Here is a 17,019-nt window from a genome sequence, read left to right as displayed (position 1 = left end):
GCATCTATAGTCTCCTGATTTGTTCATTTTGGCCACTCTGACTGGCGTGAGGTGATATCTGAGTGTGGTTTTGATTTGTATTTCCCTGATAAGGAGCGACGCTGAACATCTTTTCATGTGCCTGTTGGCCATCCGGATGTCTTCTTTAGAGAAGTGTCTATTCATGTTTTCTGCCCATTTCTTCGCTGGGTTATTTGTTTTTCGGGTGTGGAGTTTGGTGAGCTCTTTATAGATTTTGGATACTAGCCCTTTGTCCGATATGTCATTTGCGAATATCTTTTCCCATTCCGTTGGTTGCCTTTTAGTTTTGTTGGTTGTTTCCTTTGCTGTGCAGAAGCTTTTTATCTTCATAAGGTCCCAGTAATTCACTTTTGCTTTTAATTCCCTTGCCTTTGGGGATGTGTCGAGGAAGAGATTGCTACGGCTGAGGTCAGAGAGGTCTTTTCCTGCTTTCTCCTCTAAGGTTTTGATGGTTTCCTGTCTCACATTTAGGTCCTTTATCCATTTGGAGTTTATTTTTGTGAATGGTGTGAGAAAGTGGTCTAGTTTCAACCTTCTGCATGTTGCTGTCCAGTTCTCCCAGCACCATTTGTTAAAGAGGCTGTCTTTTTTCCATTGGATGTTCTTTCCTGCTTTGTCAAAGATGAGTTGGCCATACGTTTGTGGGTCTAGTTCTGGGGTTTCTATTCTATTCCATTGGTCTATGTGTCTGTTTTGGTGCCAATACCATGCTGTCTTGATGATGACAGCTTTGTAGTAGAGGCTAAGGTCTGGGATTGTGATGCCTCCTGCTTTGGTCTTCTTCTTCAAAATTCCTTTGGCTATTCGAGGCCTTTTGTGGTTCCATATGAATTTTAGGATTGCTTGTTCTAGTTTCGAGAAGAATGCTGGTGCAATTTTGATTGGGATTGCATTGAATGTGTAGATAGCTTTGGGTAGTATTGACATTTTGACAATATTTATTTTTCCAATCCATGAGCAGGGAATGTCTTTCCATTTCTTTAAATCTTCTTCAATTTCCTTCAGAAGCTTTCTATAGTTTTCAGCATACAGATCCTTTACATCTTTGGTTAGATTTATTCCTAGGTATTTTATGCTTCTTGGTGCAATTGTGAATGGGATCAGTTTCTTTATTTGTCAAGACAGTCTCTTTAACAAATGGTGCTGGGAGAACTGGACAGCAGCATGCAGAAGGTTGAAACTAGACCACTTTCTCACACGATTCACAAAAATAAACTCAAAATGGATAAAGGACCTGAATGTGAGACAGGAAACCATCAAAACCCTAGAGGAGAAAGCAGGAAAAGACCTCTCTGACCTCAGCCGTAGCAATCTCTTACTCGACACATCCCCAAAGGCAAGGGAATTAAAAGCAAAAGTGAATTACTGGGACCTTATGAAGATAAAAAGCTTCTGCACAGCCAAGGAAACAACCAACAAAACTAAAAGGCAACCAACGGAATGGGAAAAGATATTTGCAAATGACATATTGGACAAAGGGCTAGTATCCAAAATCTATAAAGAGCTCACCAAACTCCACACCCGAAAAACCAATAACCCAGTGAAGAAATGGGCAGAAAACATGAATAGACACTTCTCTAAAGAAGACATCCGGATGGCCAACAGGCACATGAAAAGATGCTCAACGTCGCTCCTCATCAGGGAAATACAAATCAAAACCACACTCAGATATCACCTCACGCCAGTCAGAGTGGCCAAAATGAACAAATCAGGAGACTATAGATGCTGGAGAGGATGTGGAGAAACGGGAACCCTCTTGCACTGTTGGTGGGAATGCAAATTGGTGCAGCCACTCTGGAAAACAGTGTGGAGGTTCCTCAGAAAATTAAAAATAGACCTACCCTATGACCCAGCAGTAGCACTGCTAGGAATTTACCCAAGGGATACAGGAGTACTGAGGCATAGGGGCACTTGTACCCCAATGTTTATAGCAGCACTGTCAACAATAGCCAAATTGTGGAAAGAGCCTAAATATCCATCAACTGATGAATGGATAAAGAAATTGTGGTTTATATACACAATGGAGTACTACATGGCAATGAGAAAGAATGAAATATGGCCCTTTGTAGCAACGTGGATGGAACTGGAGAGTGTGATGCTAAGTGAAATAAGCCATACAGAGAAAGACACATACCATATGTTTTCACTCACACGTGGATTCTGAGAAACTTTACAGAAACCCATGGGGGAGGGGAAGGAAAAAAAAAAAAAGAGGTTAGAGTGGGAGAGAGAGCCAAAGCATAAGAGACTCTTAAAAACTGAGAACAAACTGAGGGTTGATGGGGGGTGGGAGGGAGGGGAGGGTGGGTGATGGGTATTGAGGAGGGCACCTTTTGGGATGAGCACTGGGTGTTGTATGGAAACCAATTTGACAATAAATTTCATATATTGAAAAAAAAAAAGAAAAAAAAAGTGGAGGGGAAGAAACAACCTAAACAGAAATTTTTTTTTTTACCCTTGAACGAATTCCCTCATTTATGTCCCTTATCCATTAGAGACATTTGAGTTTGTGATCTACAATCCACATGAATGGGGGTGGAGGGGAAAAGAGCTCTTAACCCAGGAACACAGGGTATGTAGGAATTCTCTTTTCTCATTGTTACTCTTGCCTTCTATGCTCCAGCTGTCTGTGCTCCCCTCCTTTCCTTAACCAGTACCTCTGTTTCTACCTCTTGGACCTTCTGCCCCCACTGCTGCACTAGAGTGGCAGTGGGGAAGGCAGGTGGTGGTCCAGGGTTCAGTGTTGATGCTGCACCGTTTGCTGACCTGTGAGTAATGGGAATGGGCCATGATGTTAGTTTGTCCTGTGGGAGACTTGGCTGCTTAGTGGACTGAGAAAGAACAAAAACAGTCCTGTTCAATTCCCTCCCTAGACAGGTTTAGGTTTAACCTACTTTCTTTAAAAAAATTTTTTTTAAAGTGTGATGGTGGGTTAGATGATTAAACTATAACCATGCTTGACATTGTCTTTTCAGGGAGCTTGTATTCTGAATATGCTAAGGGATTATCTCAGTGCTGATGCATTTAAAAGTGGTATTGTACAGTATCTCCAGAAGTATAGCTATAAAAACACAAAAAATGAGGACCTGTGGAATAGTATGGCAAGTGTGAGTATGGTTTTATTTATATCTATTTTCGGAATCCACAGGCTTATTATCATGTTTTGTTTTGTTTTTCCTATGCCATATTAATCCATCTGAGCAGAATCGTGAGTGTTTTCTACAGAACTGAGAATAATATGTTTATTTTTGGTTTTTAGATTTGTCCTGCCGATGACACACAAAGAATGGATGGCTTTTGCTCCAGGGGTGCACATTCATCCTCATCCTCAGTAAGTTGTTAGATCTCTACATGCTACCCGTAAGCACATATTTTGAGTCCGCATTCTTTGAAGGAAACCTCTGTGCCAAACTCTTTGAGGCCCTTCATTCTGTCATTCTTCTCTACAAAAGATTGTGTTTAAACTATACCAGACCGACAGTCTTTTATAATTTCTTTTGAGAACTATCTACACAAGGGAGTTGAATAGCATTCTTGGGTAACACATATCACTGGTACTGATTTGTTGAGCTTCATTCTCTGTAAAGCAGTGAATGTATGGCATGTTTCTATGGTAGACGGGGTCTGTATCAGTCAGGCTATATGGATCATTTCCATAGGTCTTCATTTGTGAAACAACAAATAAGGGCAGTGAACATTCTGGAGAGCTTACTATGTGTCAGGCAAGTGCTAATAAGCACTTAGGTACATTACCTCCTTTACTTTGCAGAATAAGACCATGAGTGGGGTACTTTTACTTCTATTTTAACAGATTGGGAGTATGGAATCCAAAAGCCTATGCTTAGTAAATTACAGACTGGGGATCTGAATTTAGATTTAATTCATGTGTTTAACTGTTAAGCTGTAAAGAATTCATAATATTTGAGTCACAAAACAATGTGAGTCTGTTTATCTGGACTTGTGGAATATTTTCCTAGGTGGTGGAGGTTAAATCCACAGATTCAACTAAATTTTATTCACCATATTTTAATTTTTTGGCTTTTGGTTTTTAGAGATCGCTTTATTCAGTAATTTCTAGATTGTTATGTAGCATGTTTTGTCTTTTTTTTACTAGCTCTTAAATATCTTTAGAAGCTTTTTTATTTTTTTTATTTTTGAGTGTTATCTTTCTTTTTTTTAATATAATTTATTGTCAAATTGGCTTACATACAACACCCAGTGCTCATCCCAACAAGTGCCCTTCTCATTGCCTATCACCCACTTTCCCCTCTCCCCAACCCCCCCATCCACCCTCAGTTTGTTCTCTGTATTTAAGAGTCTGTTGTGGTTTGCCTCCCTGCCTCTCTGTTTGTAACTATTTTTTTCCCTTCCCTTCCCCTATGGTCTTCTGTTAAGTTTCTCAAGTTCCACATGAGTGAAAGCAGATGATATCTGTCCTTCTTTGGCTGACTTATTTCACTCAGCATAATACCTTCCATTTCCATCCATGTTGCTGCAAATGGCATGATTTCATTTTTTCTCATTGCTAAGTACTATTCCATTGTATATATAAACCACATATTTATTCATTCATCAATTGATGGGCATTTAGGCTCTTTCCAGAAGCTTTTTTAGTATCAAAAATGTATTCTCCTTTGAGTTTATGACTGTTGAGTGTGGACTATCTTGATGTTACCACTTAGGAAGTACAGGCTGTTGACTGATGATTTCTGCCCCCTCCCGCCCCACCTTGCTTCTCTGGGAGCCGGTAATGATATATAGTGTTGAATGGCCATTTTGTCTCCCTTCTCTGCCTTCATTCCCATGCCTGCTTTGTGCGGTGTGCCAAGCCCAAGGTATGCCTGGTAGAACCAGATACATGCTCTCAAGACATGACCTACACATGTAGATAGAGGAAGAGAATGAAAAGAAGTAATCAGTGCTCTAGTGGGAATGCTATGGCAGAAGACAGTGTGGGGAAGGGAGGAGGACAGGGTCTGATGAGCCAAGGAAGGGATGAGGAAAAGCCTCACAGAGGTTGTCAACAGGAAGTAACCCTGTGAGCGCAAGCTTGGGTTCTCTATTAGAGTTGGGCGAGTGGTCACATGTTGGTTTTTTTCTGTGTATAAATCAGCACTGGCGTCAGGAAGGCCTTGATGTGAAAACCATGATGAACACGTGGACGCTGCAAAAAGGCTTTCCCCTGATAACCATCACGGTGAGAGGGAGGAATGTACACATGAAGCAAGAGCACTACAGGAAAGGACCTGATGACGCCTCAGAAACTGGGTAACATTCATAGAGAAAAGCTCATTTTGTTGCCTAGGTACCACCTGCCTTGTACGATGAAATCTTGTTTTTCAGAGTGCTCTTAATAGATACTGAAATATTTCAATGAAAGCTATGTATCCTATAAAGGTGATTACACAACACTGTCTTCCCAAAAGGATAACAGTGGCTTTAAACCTTGGTTCATCTCACTAAAGCTGATTATATGTAATTATTTTGACATTCTCACATTGTGTAGTTTGATAGGATGGTAATTTCCAGTTACTGACTTGAAGCGACCACTGCTAAATTACAATAGTGCTTGGCATTTGGGTTTTCACTGAGGGCATAAACATTTAGGTGACTTCTGGAGATTATGAGAGAGACAGATCTCTTGGAAGTCCAAGTTAGATCCTGGGACCTGTTCTTCAGCTTTAACACTTCAGAGAGACATCAGTGGAAAGGAGATGTGGCAACTTGATTGACTTGATAGGCCGTATGTAAAAAAATTTATTTTGAAATAATTTCACACTTACAGAGAAGTTGCAAGAAGAACACAAAGATTCTTTACCCAGGATAACATGTATGTTAACTCTTAACCACATTTGCTTTATCATTCTTGTTCTCCTCCTCCCTCCCCTTTTCTCCTCTGTGTCTTTACAGTTATAACCCAAAGTATGTGTATACAACCTAAGATAAAACCTTTCCATGTGTAATCCAAAATACCCAACAGTTAAAAAAAATATACTCTCTATATCTATATCTTTTATATGGTCTCTAAATAACATGTATTGTTGAAGTATAATTAATATCCTAGTAGTTTAGGTGTAAATCCTTCTGATTCAATGTATTTTATGCATTACAAAATGATAACAATGATAAGTCCTGTTACCATCTGTCACTAAATAAAGGTATTACATTATTGACAATATGCTTTATGCTGTAAATTACATCCCATGACTTACTTATTTTATAACTGGAAGTTTTTATCTTTTAATCTTCTTTACCTATTTCATCCCCTGTCTCCACCCCCTGTTTCCTTATTTATGAGTCTTTCTGTTTTGTTTGTTTTGTTTTTCAGATTACACATATAGGTGAAATCTAGTTGTATCTGTCTTTATCTGTATGACTTACTTCACTTGACATAATATGTTCTAGGTCTATGTCTGTTAATTGCATATGGGAAGAGTTCATTCTTTTTTATGGTTAATACTCCACTGTGTGTGTGTATGTATATTTGTGTATGTGTATACTATTGTATATGTATAGACATACACACACCACATCTTCTTCATCCATTTATCAATAGACATTTAGGTTGCTTCTGTATCTTGCTATGATTAAACAATACTGCAATGAACAATACAGGCGCATGTATCTCTTCAGATGTATGTTTTCATTTTCTTTGAATAAATACCCAGAAGTGGAATTGCTGGATCCATATTGGAGTTCTATTTTTAATTTTGTGAGCAATCTACATACTATTCATGATAGTGACTGCACCAATTTACGTTCTCACCAATAGGAAAATGGAGCCTTCCATTTTCTCAACATTCTTGCCTACTCTTGTTCTTTTCTCTTCTTTTCTTTTCTTTTCTTTTCTTTTCTTTTCTTTTCTTTTCTTTTCTCTTCTCTTTTCTTTTCTTTTCTTTTCTTTTTATCATGGTAAGTGTACTCTTGATTCCCCATCACCTATTTCACCCATCCCCCCACCCATCTTCCATCTGGTAAACATCAGTTTATTCTCTATAGCTAAGAGGCTACTTTGTGGTTTGTTTCTATCTTTTTCCTTTTCCTCATTTTTTGTTGTTGTTTCTTAAATTCCACATATGAGTGAAATCATATGGTATTTGTGTTTCTCTGACTGACTTACTTCACTTAGCATTATACTCCCTAGCTCCATCCACATCTTTGGAAATGGCACGATTTCATTCCTTTTTATGGCTGAGTAATGTTCATACACACACACACACACACACACACACACACCCCACATCTGTATCCATTCATCTCTTGATGGATACTTGGGCTATTTCCCTAATTTGGCTATTGTAAATAATGCTGCTATAAACATTACGATTCATGTGTCCCTTCAAATTAGTGTCTTCATATTCCTTCGGTAGATACCCACTACTGTGATTACTGGATCATAGGGTAGTTCTATTTTTAAGTTTTTGAGGAATCTCCATACTGCGATCCACAGTGGCTGCACAAGTTTGCATTTTCACCAATAGTGCACAAAGGTTCCTTTTTCTCCACATCTTTGCCAACACTTGTTTCTTGGGTTTTTAATGCTAGCCCTTCTGACAGGTGTAAGGTGAAATCTCATTGTAGTTTTGAATTGCAATTCCCTGATATGTGATGTTGAGCATCTTTTCATGTGTCTGTTAGCCATCTGTATGTCTTGTTTGGAGAAATGTCTGTTCATGTCTTCTCATTTTTTAATTGGATCATTTTTTGGGTGTTGAGTTATAAGTTCTTTATATATTTTGGATACTAACCCTTTATTGGATATGTCATTGGCAAATATTTCCCATTCTGTAGGTTGCGCTTTAGTTTTGTTGGTTGTTTCCTTCACCGTGAAGAACCTTTTTATTTTTATGTAGTCCCAATCATTTATTTTTGGTTTTATTTCCCTTGCCTCAGGAGACATCTAGAAAAATGTTGTTGTGGGCAACTGCCTGCGCTCTCTTCTAGGATTTTTATCATTTCAGGTCTCACATTTTCGTCTTTAATCCATTTTGAGTTTATTATTGTGTATGGTGAAAGAAAGTGGCCCAGGTCATTCTTTTGCATGTAGCTGTCCAGTTTTCCCAATACTGTTTTATACCAGTACCATACTGCTTTAATTACTCCCATTTTGTAATATAACCTGAAATCTGGCATTGTGACACCTCCAGTTCTGTTTTTCTTTTTCAAGATTTTTTTTCAAGAGGTCTTGTGTTTCATACAAATTTTAGGATTGTTTGTTCTAACTCTATGAAAAATGCAATTGGTATTTTAATTGGAATTGCATTAAATCCGTAGATTGCTTTGGGTGCTGTAGACATTTTAACAGTATTCTTCCATTCCATGAGCATGGAATGTCTTTCCATTTCTTTCCATTGTCTTGCATTTCTTTCATCAGTGTTTTATATTTTCAGAGTCCAGCTCTTTCACCTGTTTGTTTAAGTTTATTCCTAGATATTTTATTGTTTCTGGTGCAATTGTAAATAGATTGTTTTCTTAATTTCACTTTCTCCTGTTTCATTATTAGTGTATAGAGGTGTAACAGATCTCTGTCCATTGATTTATATCCTGTGACTTCACTGGATTCATTTATCACTTCTAGTAAGTAGTTTTTTTTTTTTAGTCGAGTCTTCAGGGTTTTCTATGTATGGTATCATGTCATCTGAAAATAATGAGAGTTTTGTTTCCTCCTTATCAATTTGGATGCCTTTTATTTCTTTATGTTTAATTGCTGTGGCTAGGACTTCCAGTACTATGTTGAATAAAACTGGTGAGAGTGGACATCCTTATCTTTTTCCTGACCTTAGAGAAAAAGCTCTCAGTTTTTTACCATTGAGTATGATGTTGGTTGTGGGTTTTGCACATAAGGCCTTTACTATATTGAGGCATGTTCCCTCTAGACCTACTTTGCAGATGGTTTTTATCATGGATTGATGTACTTTGCTCAGTGTTTTTTTCCGTATCTATTGAAATGATCATAGGGTTTTTTATCTTTTCTCTTATTAATGTGACATATGTTAATTTTTGTGTGAGTGTGTGAATATTGAACCACCTTTGCATCCTGGGAATAAATCTGGCTTGATGGTGGTATATGATTTTTTTTAATGTATTGTTGGATTAGGTTTGCTAATATTTTATTGAGGATATTTGCATTTATATTCATTAGAGAGATTGGCTTGTAGTTCTCGTTTTCTTATTTCTAATTATGGCCTTTTGTTTTTTTCTTATAGAAGATTCCTTAACATTTCTTATAATGTTGGATAGTCGTCATGAACTCCTTTATCTTTTGCTTGTGCTAGAAACTCTTGCTCTTTCTTTTCTGAATATTAACCTTGCTTGGTGGGTTATTTTGGCTTTAAGTTTTTCCCTTTCAGCACTTTAAATATATTCTGTCACTCCCTTCTGGTCTGCAAAGTTTGTGCTGAAAAATCAGCTGATAGTCTTATGGGTTTCCCTTCTTTGTGACATTTTGTTTTTATATTGCTGCCTTTAATATTTTCTCTTTAACTGTTAACATTGTAATTATAGTATGTCTTGGTGTGAATCTCTTTGGATTCATCTTGTTTGGCAGTTTCTGTGCTTTTTGGACCTGGATGTTTATTTCCTTCCTCAGCATTGTGAAGTTTTAACCATTATTTGTTTAAATACGTTTTCTGCCCCTTTCTTTCCCTCTTCTCCTTCTGGAACCACTATAATGTGAATGTTTGTCAGTTGATGTTGCACCACAGGTCCCTTATATCCTATCCTCATTTTTAATTATTTTTTCTTTTTGCTATTCTGATTGGGTGATTTCCACTATTCTATTTTCCAGATTATTGATCTGCTCTGTATCGTCCAATCTGCTGCTGATTGTTTCTATTGTATTTTTCATTTAAGTTGTTATTCAGCTCTGTGACTTCTATCTGGTACTTTCTTACATTTTCTGAATATTTATTGAAGTTCTCACTGTGTTCTTCCATTCTTCTCCTTAGTTCAGTGAACCTCTCTATGACCATTACTTTGAACTCTTTATCAGGTAAATTATTTACCTGTATTTCATTAGAGTTTTTTTCTGGAATTTTCTCATTTTCTTTGGTTGGAATTATAATCCTCTGTTTCTTTAGTTTGTTTCATTTCATACGTATATTTCTGTGAGTTAGGTGGAAGAGCTACTTCTCCTGGTCTTTAATGGACTGGCCTTACACGGGAGCATCCCCTGTGTAGATTGTGTGTGCCTAGTGGTTTTGGCTGTCCAGCGGAAGCTGAAGTGGGATGGCGGGGAGTGTCCTGGGGCAAATTGCACCAAGGTTGTCTTGGTGGGATGGCTGGAGCTGGATTGGGAATGGGCCCACAGTTCCCAAACATTCTGTGCTGTGGCTGCCCTGGTGGAATAGGTGGAGCTGGAGTGTGCATGGGCTTGAGGTTCTGGAGCATTCTTTCCCTGGGCCACCCTAGAAACAGCTGGAGTTGGAGGGGATGCAGCCCTGGTGGAATGTCTAGACCTGGAGTGGGAACAGGTGCAGTCCATGGGGTCCTAGGCTACCCTGCCCTAAGGCTGCCAATGGCAAGATGGCTGGGGCTAGAGTGGGCATAAGCCAGGAGGGTCCCAGGGTACCGTTCTGGGGCCACCCTAGCAGGACATCTGGAGCTGGTGTGGGCTAGGGTCCTTAGACTTGCTGGGGTGTCTCTAGCCAGCTGGCTATAGTGACTGAACCCAGCTCCTGTCCACAATATCATGGTTTAGGGGGAATATAAACAGTGATGCTCACCAGAGCCTATGACTGCAGAGAGTTCTAGAAATTTCCCCACTCTTTGGTAGATTCTCTAGAATTAGTCACTGGATTTTCTTCACTTATAATCTAGTTGTCCTTTAGATTTCTATTTGTCATTTCTAAGGGCAGGCAAGTCTGCCTGTGGAGCCTCTGGTAATATCCTTCCCTCACTGTGTTAGGTTGGGGTTCCTTTTATTATCTTGTCTCTGTCTCTGCCTTCTTTGTGTGGTCCCTCTGTCATTTGTTGTGCAGAAGCTATTCAGGCAGCCCTCCGTTCTTTTTCAGGAGGAGTTGTTCTATATGTAGGCATAGTTTTTTTTTTTTTAATATGAAATTTATTGTCAAATTGGTTTCCATACAACATCAGTGCTCATCCCAACAGGTGCCCTCCATATGTAGGTATAGATTTGGTGTATTCACAGGAGGAGGTGAGTTTGGTGTCTTCCTATGCTGCCCTCTTGGATCCAGAGGAGCTTGTATTTTTTCTTAGCTGAAGGTAGTTGTACCCTGAAATAGTTCAGTGTGATATTTTCATAAAAACAAGAATGTTGACTTGTGTAAGCACAGTATAATTATCAAACTTATGAAATGAAATTGATATAATCCTTTTATCTGTAAAGTTGATTTCAGTTTTCCAGTTGTCGTAATACTATATAGAAAAGAAAAAAAATCTCATTCAGGATTTAATATAGGATCACATTGTATTGTCACCCATGTTCAGTTTTGTGTTTTTTTTTCTTTGCTTCCTTAAACAGTTCCTCAACTTTTTTCTTTCTTGACCTTGGCATTTTTGAAGAGTACAGGCCACTTTTCTTAATAGAATGTCCTCCATTTTTTATTTTCTGCTGTTTTTCATGATGAGATTCAGGTTGTGCTTCATTGGCAGGAATTTTACAGAAGTGATGTTGTATTCTTAACAGATTATTTAGGGGCCACATGATGGCAATTTATTCCATTAATAGTGGTCAGGGTTTTTAAGGTAGGACCTCTGAGTTCCAATCAGCCAACCACTGCAAAGGATGTCAGGGCTCCCTGGAGCTCAAATTCCTAGCTCTACTGAGAAGTCCAAGAAGAATGAACATTGCCTGAGCTGGCACCCCTTGCAAGGCAGGAAAACAGGCTGGTGTTGTTTTGACCTCTTGGCTGTAATAGTTTTGGTACCATCTTTTAAACTAGCCAGTGTCTGGCATATGATAGATGATTTAATAACTGTTGAAGTAAGTCAACAAATAATGCATCCTTTCTTGAAGGTACCTGTGGCATGTTCCATTGACATTCATTACAAGCAAATCAGACTCAGTCCAAAGATTTTTGATGAAGACAAAAACAGGTAACTTCTTGTAGAAATAACCAGGATAAGTTAAGAAACTGGAAATGTGTAAGACTTAGGTACTCAGTTTGTTGTACTATTTATCTTGGTTAAAACCTAAAGACCAGGTCAACCTTTATTCAATATATTCAATATATTCAATAACCTTTATTGAAAGCAAATCTTTGGCTTTCAATTTTAGTGAAGATAGAAGGTTCAAAATATTCTCTTGTGTCAAAAAGCCAGTAATCTTGCCAGACCACGATTAAAGCAGTTGAATTATATAATGCTAATTAGGAGGGCTTACTAGTGAAAATTCCCTATTATTTTGTTAACATTGCTGGATTATTTTGTATGTATGACCTGAAATGTGGCTGTATTCTTCCCCTAGATCTGTAAATCTGAAAAAATTGGTGTCTCAAGCTAGTATTGGCTTTTACCTATTGGAATGGGCTTTTATGGTTTCTAAAATAAATGTGTTCAATATGAAACTCATTTCAGTATTAAAATTGTTCAATATTAAACTTCCCTTTAGTTTCTTTGTCCAGTCTCTGATCAGAAAAGCTTTCATCAGTGAAGAGAGAAAATGGAACTATGATTTATTTTATTTGCTCTAGATGTGCTCATTCTCCCAGAAGAGGTAGAATGGATCAAATTTAATGTTGGAATGAATGGCTATTACATTGTGCATTATGAGGATGATGGATGGAATTCTTTGAGTGGTCTTTTAAGAGGAGCACATACAACAATCAGCAGCAATGATCGGGCCAGTCTCATTAACAATGCATTTCAGCTTGTCAGGTATTACAAACTCCTCAGGGTCTTGGTTTATTTCTGAAAGCAGCTGTTAGCATTTGAATGCTTGATTTCTGAAGATGAAAATGATTACTTGCTAATTAGAAGTTGAAAGGTGTCTTCCCCTAAGTTCTTCTTACAATCCAAGGTTGCTTTTAGTCTCATGGTTAGCCGTGTGTCTGTGTTTGCAGAGTAAGGTAAAGGAAGTGACCTGTATTTTAATCTTTTTTTTTAATGTTTTTATTTTATTTTTGAGAGACCATGAGAGAGGCAGAATGTGAGCAGGGGAAGGGGAAGGGCACAGAGAGGGAGACACCGAATCCGAAGCAGACTCCAGGCTCCGAGGTGTCAGCACAGAGCCCGACACGGGGCTTGAACTCATGAACTGCGAGATCGTGACCTGAGCTGAAGTCAGACACTTAGCTGACAGAGCCACCCAGGCGCCCCTGATGTTTTTCATTAACAACTCAGACTGATGCAAAAGGGTGTAGAAAATCAGGAGATCAACATTCTGGAGAAGCCCTTTGTCCTGCAGCTTTTCTGGCCCTGCTATAATACGGGAGGTTTCTGCCCTGCTGGGTCCTTCACATTCTAGAAACCTTCTTAGAAGACCAAGTGGCTCAGTACCAAGTTTTTGCATTGTGACTCTTTTATTAAAAATTTTCTCCCCCCCCAACTGCTCAAACTGGATACCTGAACTTCACAGCAGCTGTATGGAACATGCTCATAAAATGTGGACTAACCAAATGATCTTTGAGTTGTTAAGGACAGTGTTCACTCTAATTTTTTGCCTTAGGACAATGGCTTTTAAGGAAATGGTTCCTAGGCACTTAGTTAAGTGCCCAACTCTTGGATTTTGGCTCAGGTCATGATCTCATGGTTCATTTTGTGAGATTGAGTCCTTTGTTGGGCTCTGTGCTGACAGCAAGGAGCCTCCTTAGGATTCCCTCTCTCCCTCTCTCCCTCTCCCTATCTCAAAATAAATACTTAAAAATAAATAAACTTAAAAAAAAAAAAAGGAAATGATTCCTAAACCTGAAACTCAAACTTCTCCAATATTTAGGCAGAACTGAAGTCCTAAGGGGAGTCACCCATGTGGGAAGGAATGATTCTGTTGTTCTCATTTCCCATGTACCTTTGCTCTAAATGTTGAGTTCTTCATTTCTGACTTCTCAAGGTGGCAAAAAGCAATGACGATAAGGACAGAAGTTGTTTATCTAGCTGTTTCTGTGTTACTGAGACCATTTCCCTCTATAACATTATTGCTTAATTCTTAGAGGGTTTTGTGTTTACTTACCTAAGCATATACCCTGCCACTGAGACTTTTAACCCCTGGCCTCCATAATGAAGGGTTTACATCTATATTCAGTTTCTTTTTGAAATGGAGATAAGAATGTGTTCAATCCAGACACTCAGACTTTTGACTGAGTGGCAATCTCTGCAACCAAGATTACTGATTTTGATGAAAACTGCCATCTTACTCTGGAAGTTGAACACACAATCCACTGTTTCACAGAGGGAGAGTTGCTGACCTGTCTCCATTTTTTCTTAACCACAAGTTAGCCCTGGCCCTGTTATTCGAGAAACTTCCTCCACAATGGTAAATAAGCTAGTGTTATATGTGAAAGAAAAGATACTTATATAAAGGTCACTATTATTAAGGGGGCATTAATATCTGACTAATGTTTGGCTGGGAGATGAAAATATCTTTTGAAACAAAAAATTGATTTCCTGCATTTTTTTTTTAAACTGCTAACCATGGTGTCTCTTGACCAGCAATGGAAAGCTGTCAATTGAAAAAGCCTTGGATTTAACCCTATACTTGAAGCATGAAACTGAAATTATGCCCGTGTTCCAAGGTTTGAATGAGCTGATACCTATGTATAAACTGATGGAGAAAAGAGATATGAAGGAAGTGGAAAATCAGTTCAAGGTAGAAGCCTTAAATAAATTGAATAGTTACATAACTGATTTGCTTTTGTGTGGGTGTAGGAAAGCATCCTTAGCATTGTTCATATATGTATGTCCTCACATATATTAAGGAAAAGTAAATCAAAATTAACTCAGTGTTTAGACTAACTAGCAAAGATTTGGGTCTTACTGGCACAGACGGTGGTAAGAATCTGTACTCAATTTTTATGGATTTGTTACTCCTTTCTTTTTGCAAATACTTATTTCATTTTACTACTGCATTTTGATGGTTACGATTAAGATATGCTGAGTCCGGTACTTGAGGAAGAGGCACAAAAGCATTATTTTTGGCAAAATGTCATGAAGTCCTTTTGTATAATTTGCTCTCAAAATTTAGTGCTATCAACTCTCTTAGTTTGTTTCAAAAATGGCAGTTCATCCTGATTTTTAAATAGATGAAGGTATACTTACAAATGTTATGGAAATAGTAAAATCATTTTTTCTTGTTTTTGACCCTTTTATAATTATATATAAACAGAATTACATGATTTTAAAAATAAGAGTTGGATTAAGCTTTAAAAATTAATCCCCATATCCCGAGGGTGTGTTGGTTTGTATAAAACATGAGATGGCCTGGGACCATTGTGGTGACACATGTGGCTTTCTCGCAGGCCTTTCTCATCAGGCTGCTGAGGGACCTCATTGATAATCAGACGTGGACAGATGAGGGCTCAGTCTCACAGCGAATGCTGCGGAGCAAGCTCCTCCTCCTTGCCTGCATGTGCAAGTATCAGCCCTGTGTACAGAGGGCAGAAGCCTATTTCAGAGAGTGGAAGGAAGCTGGTGGAAATTTGAGGTCTGTGTTTACAGAACAACCCATTTGTTCATATGAAGGGTATCTTTTCTGTTTTTCATCATTGGTGCTAAATGTTGGGAGGAAAAAAAAAGTACAGATAAGTCTCCTCTGCTGTACTTTTTGAGAAAATAAATTATTTTTTAAGATTTATCTATGTATCTCTCAACTTTCTCTTTTAAGAAATACTAGGAATTTATATAAATATAAATACATATATCAAATATTTGCAGATTATATATATATATATATATATATATATATATATATATATATTTGCAGAGTTAAAATAGGATTAGAATAATTCCACTTTAATAGAGGCAAGGGTCAGAACGAAAACAGCTATCCTGGATAGGAACAGAGGCAGTGCCTGCCATAGAGGTAGCTCCTTTGGGCCTCCAAAGTCCCTGATGGGGTGTGTATAAATACCTGCTGACACTGTCTAAGCAAAGTAGGATCTTCCTGTATTTGGAATTGATTCTTGCTGTACTTAAGGACTGTTATATTTGGGGCTTAAATCTCTCCAGGAAATATTAAGCAAACAAAAAGTATACATGCTTCCATTTAAAGAAATGCTTCCAAACAGTGCTCCCGTTGGATTCCTGACCTTTGTTCATGGATTACTTCTTGAGTCTAGTTTGCATTTCTTTCTTTTGGTTTAAAAAGTGACCACCTGTTGAGTTACCAGCATCATTAACGTATGTTAGATATGTTGGTATTTATCAAAGTGGAATTTCACGTAATGTTTTTGAGAACGGGACTTAAAACTGAATTTTAGATGCTTTCTTGTACTTCTTTCTTAAAATCTAACTGCAGGAAAGAGGTTATTTTTGTTGACATTTCCAGGCACATTTCTCTCACTACCAGGCCAGTTTATCAGCTTGTAATTGGTCACCATTATACATTCAAACACACTTCCTACATCTCAGACTCTCACTAGGTATGTTCTTTTCTGCAGCCTGCCCAGTGATGTAACCTTGGCGGTGTTCGCTGTGGGGGTCCAGAACCCTGAAGGATGGGATTTTATTTATAGTAAATATCAGTCATCTTTGTCCAGTACTGAGAAAAACGAAATTGAATTTGCCCTCAGTATTAGCCAAAATGAGGGAAAGCTTCAGTGGTGAGTAATTCATTCGTGTTTACATGGCCATGAGGAATTAAATGACATCAGATGCTTCTGACGTTGTTTTTGTTCTCTTGGCCAGGAATTGCCTATTCTGCTGGGAACAGTTAAGTGGGCACACATCTAATGAGTATGGTAGTTAATTAGTGAGAAGCAGGTATTAGGAAAAATATTTAAAGGAATATATATTTGTATGTTTTTAAAAGAACATGTTTAGAAATACATACCTTTAGGTATACCTTTCTTATTTATTTTCTCTTATGAACAAATGTGATTATAT

General features: G+C 38.1%; 1 protein-coding gene across 4 annotated transcripts in view; it reads left to right on the top strand.

Annotated features, from left to right (window-relative positions):
• Positions 1-17,019, top strand: part of ERAP1 (endoplasmic reticulum aminopeptidase 1) — a 49,308-nt gene that overhangs the window by 25,188 nt on the left and 7,101 nt on the right. For all 4 annotated transcript variants that reach the window (XM_043594090.1, XM_043594072.1, XM_043594081.1 and 1 more), the window contains exons 9-16: positions 2,997-3,128; positions 3,281-3,352; positions 5,135-5,289; positions 11,999-12,078; positions 12,675-12,858; positions 14,629-14,785; positions 15,435-15,619; positions 16,575-16,736. In XM_043594090.1, the coding sequence (XP_043450025.1) occupies positions 2,997-3,128; positions 3,281-3,352; positions 5,135-5,289; positions 11,999-12,078; positions 12,675-12,858; positions 14,629-14,785; positions 15,435-15,619; positions 16,575-16,736 (1,127 nt within the window). The remainder of the gene's footprint in view (positions 1-2,996; positions 3,129-3,280; positions 3,353-5,134; positions 5,290-11,998; positions 12,079-12,674; positions 12,859-14,628; positions 14,786-15,434; positions 15,620-16,574; positions 16,737-17,019) is intronic.

Source organism: Prionailurus bengalensis, chromosome A1, assembly GCF_016509475.1.
Source record: "Prionailurus bengalensis isolate Pbe53 chromosome A1, Fcat_Pben_1.1_paternal_pri, whole genome shotgun sequence".
In the NCBI taxonomy this organism is placed as follows: Eukaryota; Metazoa; Chordata; class Mammalia; order Carnivora; family Felidae; genus Prionailurus; species Prionailurus bengalensis.
This window is presented reverse-complemented; position numbering and strand designations above follow the sequence as displayed.